This window comes from Episyrphus balteatus, chromosome 4, assembly GCF_945859705.1.
Source record: "Episyrphus balteatus chromosome 4, idEpiBalt1.1, whole genome shotgun sequence".
NCBI classification, from domain to species: Eukaryota; Metazoa; Arthropoda; class Insecta; order Diptera; family Syrphidae; genus Episyrphus; species Episyrphus balteatus.
This window is the reverse complement of record NC_079137.1, coordinates 5,344,293-5,360,130: the sequence shown is the minus strand read 5'-3', so window position 1 is coordinate 5,360,130 and position 15,838 is coordinate 5,344,293. Positions and strand designations below refer to the sequence as shown.

Genomic DNA, 15,838 nt, shown 5'->3' with positions numbered 1-15,838 from the left:
CTCATGTGGTTTGTCCCAGAAAATCCTTCTCCATGTTATCTATACTCATGGGATTTTATGTCCTTCGGTGCCGTTAGATTGCAAAAAAAAAACATGACATAGCGGAAACATGTCAGTTTTGCTTGTTGTTGTTGAAGCTGTGTGTTTTTTTTTTTTTGTTTGCTGTCTAATGGACACTAAGTCAATTTGACAGTTGGGTTTGAAGCTGAGTGAGTACGAGTACCTACGGAAAATAGTCTTGGTGAAAGCGCGGTCAATAAATTTTTAAGACCAATGAACCCTTCTTTAGAAATTACAAAAGTCGTAGGAAAAACATTGTTAGAATCCAGCTTTAGGACTAATTTTTTTCTATTTTCATCTCAAGTCTATTTTTAGTTTTTTTCCAATTAAAAACAAAGATTCTTCCGGACTACTAATTACCTTAATTTATTAATAAATAAACTTCATTAAATGATTTCTAATTAAAAATAAAAAAAAAAATATTTAAACCCTCCGCGGAACTACAATAAATTTTTGTCTTAACTCATTGACACCGGACAAAATGTCTGCACTTGCCAAGTTTATAATCACGCAATTCTCACCGACTTCCGTGTTTCGCCAGCAGGAGGCAGCAAGGCAGGTAGCTCTCGCTATCTTCTTCATATAAAATGCGTTAATAAAATTATGATCCAAGGTGGTAATAAAAAATATTCTCGATGAAGCTCGCTGGCATAAGCATGCACCATCATCGACTTGACTTTATACTTAAAGCCCCATCGTCATCATTTCACCGTGTGGAATGGTATAGTGAGGTGATTGCTACCGAAGACTTGGCGTCGTCGGACGGTCGTCAACAACAACGATGGCGACGACGAACGATCATGGCGGCGACGACGCGACGTTATGTTAACATATCGCACTTTACTATACGGATGCATGCCGTCCGTAACGTCGTCATGTTTCGTCATGGATCGATACAAAAGATATACAAAATGGAATGTTTAGGCTATTTAAGTGAAGATTTCTATGCGTAGAACATGAGCATTGATGATAGTTTTTTTTTGCCTCCGGTGTGCCAGTCAGTGCAGCGAATATTTGAGGTGTGTCTTATGATGCGCCCCGGCAAAAGGAGTATAAAAATGCCCACACGATATGCATAGGAAAGTTAGAACATCGTTAGAGGATGGTTGTAATGTTGTGCTTGCGATGTAGTAAAGGATAATTTTGTGGGATAAACCTAATTTGTTCTAATGTTAACTTTTATGAGAAGTTTTTATTACGGTCATTTGAGCGATTGTTTATGCTTAAACGGTTTCAAAGAAGGTTCTGATTATAACAAGTTGTGGAAGGAGTTTTTTTTTCCAACTGTTTTGTGAATAATCTAGGAATGGTTTCGTTTATACACAAATTTTGAATCCGTAAAAAAAAAAAAGTTTTTTTGAAAATCAAATTTTAAAACAAAATAATTGAAACAATAAGATTTTTGCTTAAAATAAGTGGAATCCGCTTAAAATCCGTTAATATTAAGGTGAACTTAATTTTTTTTAAATGAGTTTTCATCTTAAAAAAACCGAAAAAAAAATAAAAAAAATTAAAACAATTTGATTTCCGCTTAAAATAAGTGGAATCCGCTTAAAATCTGTTAATATTAAGGTGAACTTAATTTTTTTTTAATGAGTTTTCTTCTTAAAAAACCGAAAAAAAATAAAAAAAATTAAAACAATTTGATTTCCGCTTAAAATAAGTGGAATCCGCTTAAAATCTGTTAATATTAAGGTGAACTTAATTTTTTTTTAATGAGTTTTCTTCTTAAAAAAACCGAAAAAAAAATTAAAACAATTCGATTTCCGCTTAAAATAAGTGGAATCCGCATAAAATCTGTTCATATTAAGGTGAACTTAATTTTTTTAATGAGTTTTTTTCTTAAAAAAACGAAAAAAAAAGAAAAAAATTATCGTCTGACTTCAGTTTTAGTTGCAATTTATCATATTTATTTCTAATAGCAAGATAGCTTGATGATAAAGCACTCGCCTAGTGACTCAACAGTTGTAGGATCGATCCCCAGTGCTGCCAGCTTTTTTTTAATTAAAATGTTTCCAAATAAAAATAAAATGATTTAAGTTGACTTCTTTTTAATTTGCGCATTCAAGAAATTAAGAAGATTTGTTTGAATAGTTTAAGACGGAAGTCATCTTGGCAAAAAAAACCATGCAGATCTGCTTAGCTTAATGTCCTTTTTTCTCCGTGAATGCAATTTGATTTCATGTATAACAATAACAAAGAATTTTTAGAAAAAAAATTGCTTAAATTGTTGAAGTCGATTAAAAAAAAAAAGTTTTTAATAAATACAAATTTCCAAAAAAAAAAAGTGGTCAGAAAAAATATTAATCGACACAAATAAAAACAACATTTCAAAAAAACTTGGTCCGTTTAAGAAAAATTGATTTTTCAAAAAAAAAAAAGATTTTTAATTTTTTTAAAAATCTAATAACAACTTTTTAAATTATTCTCTAAATTTTAAATCGAGTTATCAAAGAAAAAAAAGTTTTTGGGACTTACCTTAGTTCTGTAGAGAGGGTTGTTGAAATCCCAGTCGGGTGCAACAAACAAATAACCGCATTTGGACACTTTCCGTGATGCCTAGAATTGAAATTAAAAAAATTAAAATTTTAATTAATTGTGTTTAAATAAAATTTAAAAAAAAGTTTAAAAATGATTTTATTTATTAGCGTGTTTGAAATGAGAAAGTATCTAACTTTTTTCTAAAAAAAACACACCTTTTTTTATAAATGATACAATAGCATTACTCAATAATTCTAGATGGCGCTAGATCAATATGAATAAATTAATGTCAGTGAATTCAAAAGTTGTTTTCATTCAAAAATCAAAAATAATAACTTAAAGGCTTGTCTATATAACGTCTCAGTAGGTATTAAGGCCGTGTGTGCTAATCGAATCATTCGTTGTGCTAAATAAATAAACAAATAATAAATCAATCAACAAAAATACAATACTGAATGATATTTATTTGTTCTCTAGCAGAAAAAACTGCATCAATTTTAAAACAAATTAGAGACTTCTATTGTCTCATTTGAAGTCATTGCAAATTGTGTGTTTAATGGCGCCCTAAAAGGTTACAATTACCAATAATCAAAATCCAATCAACTTGTCCCTTAAAAAAATAATCAAAAAAAAAAATAAAAAACTTAAAAATAGCCCCAGTTTTATAAAATTAGAATTCTCTAGACATGAAAAGATATAAAAGTAAAAACAAAAAAAAAAAAAATAAAAAAATAAAACACTAACAATCGGGCAAACCTATTGGGGCCATTTAAATTCCCATAAATCACCATTAAGTAGAGTTAGTGTGTTGGTAATTTTATTTTTTTTTTTTTTTTGTTGTTGTTGTTCGTTGTTTAGTTCTAATAGATTCGGATACGGATCGCGTTTCGTTTCGAGAGAGGCTCAAAAATTACAACATGCCTGCCACTTGGGGGCGATCAAATTTTGCTACTGTGTACAACGTTGCTAGTGTAGAGAATAACTGCTGTTAGACTAGACACGAATTGGAGTCTAGCCAAACTAAACCACCAACCATGTGTCCCATTTTAAATTGGCAGACAATTTTGTCTGTTTTTTTTTATTTTATTTTTTTTAAGAAGTTACTGCACTGACTTATACTATGCAAGTTAATGATGATGATGATGACTCATTTAGTCACGACTTCGTACTGAATTCGCACAATAAAAATACAAAAAATAAATGTTCGTGCAAAATCTATTTGGAATAACGATTGCCACCGCTGCTGTGCTGGTGGTTTTGGCCGAAGAAAAATATTGGGCAAATTTAATATTTAGGTGTGTTTTCTATTATAATTAAAGTAAGCTATAAAAATTTAAAAATTCAGCCAACTTAAAAAATAGTACAATATTACTCAAAAAATATAATTTATCCAAAATTTTTTGTTTAACCAAATGGCTTGAATTAAAAGATAAACTTAAAGAACCTTGACAATCAAAATATAAAGAAAAATATTACTTTTCTAGATGAAATGAGTGAAACTAAAATATTCCAAGCATTGTAATGTTTTGTTTGATGCATCTATTTAATTTAACCAGTTCCTATTGTAAAATTAAAATTTTTCAAAAGTTGTTTTTACTACATTTTTATTTATGTACTTACAGGAGTTATAGGCGGAGTTACCGGCTAGACATGTAAAAATAGATAAATTTGTTATTACTCGCTTAAAAAATCATTTGAAATTTGTCAGAAAAAAAAAAACAAAAGACAAAATTCTACAATGTTAAACGGTATCTCAAATTTTCGTTATATCGTTTTTTTTTTCCAGAATGCCTTACAAACCAATCAATTTTAACTTTTATACCTTTATAACTTAAAGGGGTTTACATCTAATTTGTATAATTTTTACCGACTTCCAAAAAGGAGGAGGTATTCAATTCGCCTGTATTTTTTTTTTTTTTTTTTTTTATGTTTGTTACCTCATAACTTTGGACTGAGTGAACCAATTTTGATAATTCTTTTTGTTTTGGAAAGCTGGTGGCTGCAATGTGGTCCCGTTTCAATTTCGTTCAATTATTGACATAGGAACTATTAGAAAAAACATAAAACCCAGTTTTGATCCATGGAAGTCGGTTTTGTTTTTTGATAAAAAAGATTATTCCTTAAAAAAATGTTGGCACTTGGCTCAATTTAAACTTTCATAAGTCATATTTTTTGTATCAGGAGAAGTAGATTTAATATTTAAGTACCAGAAATTTGTTTGGTTCCATAATCATAAAAAAACTGCACTGATATTGATATGAATTGAATACTTCTAGTACCAAAACGCTTTAAACTAACACTAAATTGTTTTTGTGTAGTAGAAAGAGATAATTTTATTTTTTTTTTTCAATAACTTATGATTTTAAACAAAGTTTTTTTTTCTTCCATTTGACAGTAGATCGGTTGAACATTATTATACTATATTTCCATTGATCACTAAGATATTTTCAAATTTTCCACAATCGTCACGGGTGGGACACATCTACAATTATTATTTTCTTGTTTTTAAATTCTACACCAACATTAAAATTTGTTGATTAAATAAACTGGTCAAAGAAAAATGTATCAATTTGATTTTTTTTTAAACAGCGAATTTTCAACTGCCACGGGTGGGATTCGAAAATAACGATTTTGAGGTGGGATAGTTGCTTTGACTGACAAGACATTCGTAGCTTCTACTAATAAAGAGCGTGTTAATATACAAAAGTTTGTGTTTTTAAAAAAATGCTTAATAAATTTTTTCGGTGTAGCATCTTATTGTCACGGGTGGGATAGTTCTTGATAAAAAACCAAAAGGTGACCTATTTTCACAAAACTTTATCAAAATTAAACATTTTTTTTAAATATTTTTTGAGGAAAAATTAAAAAAATTCGAAATAAAGTAAGTACTCTTTTTAATTAAATATATCTTTAACTATAATTTGTTACAAAAAACCTTTTTTTTTTTCAACCCAAACATTTTTTTAAAACCCCACTCTCGGCTATCTGCTGTGGATCTATCGTTTTTTCTCCTTATATATCTAAGCAATTAATCCTTATTTTGCTCTTAACTCATTTTATGATCTTTTTTTTTTCAAAATGCATTTGATAAAAAATTTCAATATAAATAAAAAAAAAAAAAGTACGTATACACCACAGTGAACATTTTTTCCATTTTTATATTGCTTTTGAAAAAAGTAATTTTTTTTAGTTTTCTGTCTTTTAGTTTTATACACAAAATTGTTAAATAACAACATTTAAAAAAGATTCTTCTCCATACAGTTAAATATCATTATTCTTCCATTAAATAGTTAAAATCAACCAAAAAAAAAATAGTAAGTGAATCCCACTCAAAACGGTGCATTTAATTTACCTTACCATCAAATGCAATAAAATGTTAAATGACTCAAATGTCTAAACAACATTCCATTTCGACATTATTCCTCTTTTACTTTCCGGTATTATCCGTCTTCAACTCAAATAAGCCCCTAAAGTCATATTGTTCGTTATGTTTGGTTGGTTTGTTTATGGTACAAATGCACTTTGGCGCATCAGAAAACCTACTTTGCTTCCGCGCCGCTGCTTCATTTGCTCATGTTTACTTTTTTTTTTTTTACTGTCTTGTCTTGAAGCAAAAAAACATAAAGCAGCGCACAACATTGAAATGTCAAAGAAGTCACGACATGAGGACAATTATTATTACCGTTGAACCGGTTTAATGTCATCCTGACGAGCTTCTTCCTTTTCCCTTTTCATTTAATTTTTTTTTTTTTTTCATTTTCCTTGATTTTCAGTAAATTTTTGTTACCATCTTCTTCTATGAGGCACAGCATAGAAAATTAAGTAAAAAAAAAAACAGGGTTTGGTTATGTGTGGGAATACGATCGTCAACATTTACCGCGAACACGAACACGACGATGATGATGATGATGAAGAAGAAGAAGGCAACTAGGTACTATCGACGACGACGACAAAGTTTATTGATCAGACAAAGTGATTTTTACCGTTTTCGCTTTTTACTGTTTCTATCTGTACACTTTGAAATGTCACTTCTTCTTTTTTTTATTAATAAATTAAAAAAATAGGAAAATTAAATAGGAAATTGGAATGGGTTGGGTTTGGAGGTTGTGAAAGATCTTCGATCTTCCAAGAGAGGAAAAAGCCATGACTTGTTTAAAATAATTATCAATTTCCGTTATAAGTTCAGCGATAATTGCACAAAAAGACTATTTTGATCAGCGATGTATTTGAACTTTTAAAAAATTATTGGAAAATTGATTGAATTTTTGTTCGTTTTGTTTTTCGGTCAACAACTATTTTTAAGAAAAAAAAATGCAAGAAGAAAAAAATAAAAGAAAAGAAAAAAAAATAGATAAATAACAAAAGATTAAAAAAAAAAAATATTAAAAAAAAATATAATATAAAAACAATTTGTTTTAATTAAAACATATTGAAAATTTACAAGAAAAAAATCACTTTCGACAATCTTTTGATTTAATATGCTACACTCTGCCTCAAACATTATTCTCAGGTAAGTTTTGTCTTTTCAAATACATTAAAATTAAATTCAAATAAAAATTTGAAAAAAAAATTACGTATACACCACAGTGAACAACTTTTCTTGTTGCATAAAAAAGTATACACCAGAGTGATTTTTTAAATTTTTTATTGCTTTTGAAAACAAAACAGGTTTAAATAATAAAAAATTATAAAAAAATAATAAAATAATAAAAAAAATTTTTAATAAAAAAAAGTTCTAATTTTAAATAAAAAGTTGTTCTAAGAGTTTTTTTTTTTTGTAGTGCTCTATTTTTGAGATACACAACTGTGGTATTTTAATTTTCAATACCTACATTTTTAACAATGAAAATTTCATGACAGCACGATCGATATCTCACGCAACAAAAAATATCTCAAAATGTTGATTTTAGCCCAAAGATTCATGCCAACAAAAGTCTCCAATCAAAATTCCTCAAGTCTCACGAAAAATTAAGCGCCACAAATTACATAGTTTATCCCGTCGATCGTATCTGATCGAAAACATAACAACCATGCAATCCCCAAAAAAATGCAATAAAATATAAAGATATTTCCCACAAGTTTTTTTTTTTTTTTTTTGTCTTAAATCTCATTTTGAGAAAAGAATCCAATTCAACCAGTTTTATAAAGAATTCAGATTCCACAAAATGCTTGATGAGAGATTCACTTGTCCACTTTCATTTTCTTGCATCTCTCCCACCAGATTTATCTGACAAAAAAAAAAAAAAAAAAAAATATTTCATCGTTTGCTTTGTCGCCGATAAAAGATAAAGAAAGTTGAACAAACATTTACGACGACGTTGCTGAAATTCAGAACACAACATTCGACCGCCAAAAATGTCAAAAAGTTCGTTCATGAGTGAAGATATTTTTTTTTTTTTTTTTTTTTCATTTTAATGTCGGTAAAGCAACAAAAAGCCAGTGTAGATCTCAAGAATCTTTAACTTGCTTTGTTTAATGAATGAATAAAACAAGAAAAAATATCAAACTGAAAGCCGTATCTTCCGCTAGAGCGGGCTGCGATCAGCGGCGGTATTTTTCTGTTTTTTTTTTTTTTTTTTTCATTGAAAACACAGTATGCGTGCAGAAATTCTGATGAATGTTGAACCGGAAAACGATCAGCCGCCATCACCATCACCGATAACCGTCATCATCTTTGGTTTGTGATTACATTTCGTTTTCCACATTGTTTGGCGAGAGAGATGATTTATCGCGATGAGTAGGTCAGGTGGACAGAATGATTTTTGCCAGGCATTCATGTGTCGTTGTTGGCGTTGTACGTACAGTGGGGTAATTTAATAGAAAAAATGGGAATTAAATTAAAGTGAAGCAAATCGTTTCATTCAAATACGTTCCACATTATGTTCCACACCATTAAAAAGGCTTAACAATTTCCAAGCAGATAGGAAAACTCATAAAAATCGTTGAGAAATGTTTGACATCTGTCAAATTTAGGTCATAAATGAATGCTTTCCACACTTAAAATTTCAAAATTATAAAATTTTGACATCAAAACGATCTACTTTTGTTGTAAAATATTCATATTCTCACATTGGATCCTTTGCCACAAATTTTATTTTGTCCATGCTTTATGTCAAAATAACCCACTGTACTCCAGAGATGATGAGATACCATAATTGCATTCGATTCGCAACTTGGTCAATTTTTAGAGCCGGCATCAGATTTAATGCGTACTAAAAATTGAGATATAATAGGTTCGTGCTGAAGCGGTTTTTTTTTTTTTTGAACTTTATTTTTATGATCTTTGTGCAAAAAATATTAATGCGTATACGCGTTTCGACAGTGCATACAAAAAAAAAATATATATACACAACCAAAAGGTAGTTATTAGCGAAGAAAAACGTGCTTATTAAGCAGCTTTTTTTTTTGACAGTAATATCAAGATCAATCTTTAACGCTGATTTAACTTTGAATAAAGGCATAAAATACTGTGAATGGCTTGAGAATATTTTCAGTCGACTGTTATAGCCGTTGTAATAATAATATTGGCTCACTTTCTTTTATATTGTACGGGATTTCAATCAAATTATTTGTCGTTAAGATAAGAGTTGGAAAGGATTGAGAAGAGGGTACTGTTTTTTTTTTTTATTTTAGGGGATATGGAAGATTCGAAACGGATCATAATAATTCTGTTTAAAATGTCAGGAAATGTTGTTTACATGGTGCACTTTCATTTTCAGTAGAAAATATTTTTCATGATTCATGCGATTTTTTTTGATGATTCACAAAAACTTTTGATATCATAAAAAATATTTAAAGGATTACTGTCGTAAGCCGATGAATTTTCGTCAGACTTGACTTTACTGAATAGTTTATATATTTTTGTATCAAATATTCTCCAAACATAAGAATTAGTAAGCAAAACTAATGCTTTCTTTTACATCTGAAGAAAAACAAAAGAGCTGATGTCCGAACTTTAATTTGTAAAATGTAAAAGGAACATGGTGTTGAGAAATGCAAAATTATTTGATTTAGTGTAAATAAAAAACCGCAAGAAAAGTATTGTAGAATCAGCATTTTTTATTCACTGTTCACTATGGCGTATACGTTCTTTTTTTTCATGTTTTTTTTTTTTATTAATAGAAAAACAATGGAATGATATTGCAAACGATAGGCCTTATTCAAAATTGTTTTTAACTACTTAAACAGACAGGTGGTTGTCTTAAAAGATGTTTTTATTTGCTTGTCAAACTCTGGGTTTTGAAAGAGCATGCAACTGTTCTGAAAAGCATCCTATAGGATCTTGAATCAATTGAACTTGACAAAAACTAATGAAAAAAGTCCATTTTTGTTTGCTTTGATTTCGTAGGATTGTTAATTTAAGCTCTGACAAATGATCAGAAAAATTTCTACAAGCAGTTTGTAGCCACAAATTTGGCAAATTTCAAAACAAGTTAAGTGAATATTTAAAGTTGCAAATGCAATGTCGATTTAAGTTGCGAAATCTTGGCCCAGAATTTATTGGACCGAATTTAAATGAAAAATAGTATTGAGTGAAATTTACGTGAAATATTTTCAAAAATTATTTTTGAGAAAATCAAGGAATTGAAGTTTTTGATCTAAAAAAAAATGTATGTAGTTGTTTTTTTTTTTCAAAAAATTTTTATCGTAGACAGTGAAATTAAAAATAGCTTTATTTTTACCTTTTTGACCCTGGTCAGTTATGTGCAAAATTATGAGAAAAAAAATTTACTCAAATTAAATGAAATTCCTTAACAAAATTCTACTCATAAATCCCTCTTCAAAAAATTGTTTTCAAAAATTCATAAAATTCCACTACATCACGTATAAAAATCTTGTTTTCTTCTTTTTTTTTTTTTTGTTTCAAAGAAAACCACAAAAGAATTCCAATAAAAGTTAATAGTCTTTCATAAAAATATATGCGCTACAAACAAACATTTTCAAACGTTGTCGACACTAAGAAAACGAAAAAAACAATAAAAAAATCAATTTTAATGATATTCATGTGTCAAAAACCTTTAAAAATATTCAATAAAAAAAAAAATACTAATAACCAACCATCTCACGTAAAAATACTTCAAAAAGAAACAAAAAAAAATAGATTTATCTTCAACAACAGCAAAAAAAAAACACCTGTAACCAAAGAAATGAGAAAGTTGACACCTACCTACCTTTTAATCTCTGCACTCTCCATCAGCCAAACAATTTCAATTCCTCGCGTCTAAACAATCGACATTAGCATTAACCATTGACCACGAGTCTTTTTGAGTCTTTTAAAGAGGAGAAAAAACTTCAGTTGTTGGATATGGAGAGTGTGAGTGTGTATATGTGTTTAAAAAAAAAATTAAATAGCCCCAACGATAGACTGACTGAAAGTGGAAAAAGTCTTTCTTTCTCGTCTTCCGCCAAAAGTAACAGCAGCAAGGTGGAGTTCGTTGCATGCATCGACAATCGACAACCAACACACCACAACTTCCTTCCTTCCTAACTATCGTCAAACTCGTATAACACAGCTCCAAAGTTAGTGCATCATCACAAAAAAAAAAAAAAAAAAAAAAAAAAAAACGGTTCGATGGTTTCATAAGCTACATATATTCACCATCATCATCATCAGCATCATTGTGGATTGCCTAGTTTGGGCCTACACACGTGCAATCATTAAAAAAAAAAAGACCCAAACCTTAACCACAATGTGTATCGCACATTTAATAGTTTGTTTGGTGAAATAGGAAAAGAAGTTACTGAAAAACACACAAAAAAAAAAAAAGTTGCCAAACAACTTTCCATCATCAACATCTCATCTTCTAGCTTCAATGTTTGTTGGATTCCTCTATACTTGAAGACTTTGTCTGGAGTTTCTTCTCGTCTTCACATCTTCATCGTCATAAAGTACCATCGTCGTCGTTGAGTCTTCTCGTTGTCATCTTTAGCCTCAAAGCCTTAAGTGCAACTTCTCGCATGCCCATGATAATGCTGATGATGATGATGATGATGATGGCGGTGGACAAGTGAAATCTTTGTTTGACATTGTTTGGCTTTAGGGGGGCTTCTTCTTCTTCTTCTTCTTCTAATAAAGCTTCTGAATTTATGGTATGTTTATGGAATTTCAAACTTTAAAGGTGACTTTTTTATTTTGTGGAATTTTATTATCCAATTAAAATGTTTAACACAGTTTTGGAGATAATCTTAAATCAATGACGAGATTAGAGTAAAAGTTTTAAGCTTCCTGTGGACAAAAAATATGCGGAAATAGTTTAATTTGAAGCTTGTCAATTTATCAAAAATTCACTTTTAAGTTTCGACAACTTTCCAACTCTTCAACGAAGACACAAACTAAAAGTGTCAAAAGTTCACTTTCAAGTCGTGTTTTATGGTAGAATCTCAAACTTTTTAGTCGTTCTTCTTTCTTGTTGATCATTATCACTTAAAAAAAAAAACTAGATACCAATTAAGTTTGATTTCCGCTAGTTTCTTTTGAAGATGTCTCTATTCGTTTCATTCTGATTGTTGACTTCTTGCAATTCTTCACATTTCCTTTCGATTTCGTCTGGTACTTTCGCTTCTTGAGAGTGTCTCCAAAAAGTTACATATCTCTGGGAAAATATAAAGATCGTGCAATCGAGAGGAGATGGTTGTTTTTTTTTTCCGGTCTACAGTCTATCAACAAAACTACTACTGGTAATGAGACTTCACCATTAATTCATTAGCCAAATAGTATAAATTTAAGACAAAAGTTCCCCTCTCCAAATTGATCGAGAGTTGCTGATATATCGTAAACGAACCGCGAACTGGGATCGATCTATTGATCGTGCCCTTGTGTGTCAAATTGATCATGAAATGTCATTGTCGTTTGAACTTTTGACTTTGTAACTTAACTGCATTGTTGCAATACAGTGATGAAACGAAGGAAGAGGAAAACCGAGATAAACTGAAAAGTTGTTTTCAATTATTTTGTGTTTTTATTTATTTTTTGTTTTTTTGTCTGGTTGTCTGACTTTTGAAATCTCTTTCTCTTTCGGTCGTCGATTGTGTGTTGATTGGGTTGTTTCTTTCTCTATTTGACATTGCACAGAATTGCAGTTGCAGACATCAGAGGAGATACCTTGTCGTCGTCGTTGTCAATGTTGTTATTGTTGTTGTTGATGAATTCTTGATGAATTTATTTTGTGACGTTTTGAAGACTTGTCACGGGATATAATAATGTTTGGTTGTCTATGTACATATTTAAGTGATTGTCCTTTCATTTTCATTATATTTGAACAAAAAGACCATATCGTCATCGCAGTGAAAGTAAAAAAAATTGGAAAATTATTTTTAATTAAACTTATTTCAAGTGATTGACAGGTGATGTAGAAATGTTTGGAATGATTTGTTGAATGAATTAAAATTAATGACAATTTATACGGAAAACAATATCAAATGGGAGTTGTTTTCATTTCGAAAAAAATATCTTTTTTTTGTGAGAAAAATATCTGTCATCATTTGAACAAGTAAATTCGTTTTCCTTAATGCTACCTCTGGTCCTGATCAAATAAATGTCTATTATACTAACACAAATATAAAAAAAAATACGCATACGCCACAGTGAATATTCATTTTTGTTTATCAGATGATATTAGTTTTGATTTCAGTTTCTTCAAATAAAAGTTTGTGCGTCAGCTCTTTTGTTTTATTTTATGAATTACACACTTTGTATTCAGAAAGAGTTTTTTTATGTTTTTAAGCTTTTTGATTAAGGAAACACAAAAGATATTAAATTTGAAAATTATTTCTTTATTAAAGACACCGATTGCAGCGAAAACTTTTGTAAGTAGAATTATAGTTATTTTAATATTAGATAACATAAATTTTTTTTCAAACTTTGTTTTTGTACATATGTCGACTAATATACATATGACGCACAGTGTGTCGAGCCCATACAAAAGTTTATCATAAATACTTGCAGCTAAGTTTTTGGAGTTTTAATATCTTTTTTTGTGTTTTTATGGCAGGAATAGAAAAAAAAATTACAAATTAACAAATTAAACAACCTATTACTTTTTTTTTTAGTATAATTTACGAAATTAACATTTATTGAAGAAGCCACTTGTGAGCAAAATTAATTTTTTTTTATATAGGTATATAAACAAAAATATACTTTTCGTAAGGTTTTTGGTGTGCTGAACTCGAATCCGAAGTCAGAAAAATTCTATCATATCACGTTTTTGAAATATTCCCGTTAGAAAATCTGAAATGTCGTTTTTTTAACAGTTTTTGAGGTTATGTTCTTGAACGTGGTGATTTATTTTAAATAAATTTGTGACAGTTTCTAAAAGAACTAAATGTTTTCTTTTAAAGCCCGTTTAAATCTTTTCAATATCTTTTTTCTACTTTGAGAAATCTTAAGTTGAAGTCAACTTGTTTTGTTTATCTTCTCTATACAAAAAAATCGTATGTTTATTTGCGTTTCATAGCAAATCTCGAATAGTTTTTTGTCAATCGCTTTCAAATTTTGAAATAACGATTTATTTGCATTTTCGTAAATTCTTATACCGGCGAGTTTGGTAAATACGCTATAATACACAGTAGAGCGTGGCCGGGTCAAGTAATTATATTAAAAATTTAGTATGCAGAAAAATATAATTTTTTTCTTGTTGAAAACAATATTTAAAATATTTTTAATTACATAAACAGCTTTTTGTTACTTGTGTATGGCTAAAAATTATTAAAAACATCGATTTTTTCATTTTTGTGATCCCCTTGAAGATGTTTCTCAAAAAATGAATTATTTTGAGTACTTGACTCGTAGCACATAAATGTGAATATCTCTGGTAATCGCAAACAGAAGCAGACCAAACTTTGCCAATATTAAGTATAGGCCTAAGGCAAAATAATATAAAAAAATTATCGATATGATTTTATATCTTTTTTTTTAAATTAAGTTTAAAAATTAATTTTTTTTTTTTTTGGCCATTTATCAAAGAAATTTTAATAACTCATATATAATTTTATAAATTTAATATTTTTTTGTTATACGTTTTACAACAACACTCAAATAAACAAAATAACATTAACAAAATTTTTCAAACAATTACCAAACGTGAAATATACACTCTCAAAGATTCCCATAGATTCCTCAAAATATTTTCGATTTCGAGGTACTCATGTTTCGGAGCTTATTTTGAATACATAACCTGGGTTATTTTCTAAGATAAAAATGTTTTCATATGAGTTGACACTTCTTAATTATATTTTAATAGCAAAAATATTAATTTTTAACAAAAAAAAAAGTGATTAATCATAAGGGGACGACACACTGTGTGACGTATTGAATCCGAATCTGAAGTCAGTTTTGCCGAAAAACACTCAAAATTTTGAAGAAATTGCAAAAAATCATGAAAATTGTTGTTTTTTGCAATAAATTGAAATTTCTTTCTCGAGTAAAAAAATTATAATTTCCACAATTTCGAACTGATTTTGATGAATAAAAACTTATTTGACCCAGAATAAATAGAACAATAAAACTGTTTATAAAAACCAGCTTAAAACGATCTGCGAATTCTAAAAAACGGGGAAAAAATTTGAAAAATATAAATTTGACTGAAATATGTCTGAGTAAAAAATCGTTGAAATGTGAAACCATTGAAAAACGGTTACTTGCCGAAATATGATGTACAAAGTAATAATTACAACCTTTGCTAGGTCATACTTAATTTTTTTCTTTTTTTTTTAATTTAGGAAATTTTTTTAAAAAAAAATTTTATTATATTTTTTAATCTTTTTTTTTACAAATTTCTTATAAAATCAAATTAAAAATATTTTGTTATATGTAAATTTATAGAAATATTTTGTATTTTAAACAACTTTTAACATGTTGGAGAAAAAAACGTGCGACCCAGTCGTGAAATTTATTTTTTAAATTAAAAAATTTATCGTAAAATAAGGGTAAACCTCGAAATGACGGCTTATAGACTAAAAGTTATAGATTAAATATTTTTATTTGTCATATTTTAAACACACATAATATGAATTAATACCGAACAAATAAAACACATTTTAGAGAAACAATTTATATACATAAATATTTATTTTGTTAACACATCAACAAATTAAGAAAACTATTAACTCTTTAAAAACACTTCATCAATTTTTCCCATTTGTAAATTTAAACCAACAAATTTCACCAAAAAATACCAAAATACCAACAAAATACGCCAGTCCCATAACTATCCAAATCCATTTAAAATCTTCAACTCTTAACGAACGAAATTTCAATTTATTATTAAAAATCAACTTTTGAATTCTTCCACAATCCATT

General features: G+C 28.8%; 1 protein-coding gene across 3 annotated transcripts in view; it reads right to left on the bottom strand.

Moving 5' to 3' along the window:
- Positions 1 to 15,838, bottom strand: part of LOC129919708 (protein outspread) — a 206,269-nt gene that overhangs the window by 87,017 nt on the left and 103,414 nt on the right. For 2 of the 3 annotated variants that reach the window (XM_056000680.1, XM_056000683.1), the window contains exons 2-3: positions 4,162 to 4,185; positions 2,539 to 2,619 (exon numbers count right to left, since the gene is read on the bottom strand). In XM_056000680.1, coding sequence (XP_055856655.1) covers positions 2,539 to 2,619; positions 4,162 to 4,185 — 105 coding nt within the window. The remainder of the gene's footprint in view (positions 1 to 2,538; positions 2,620 to 4,161; positions 4,186 to 15,838) is intronic. The other variant, XM_056000682.1, reaches the window with a different exon arrangement.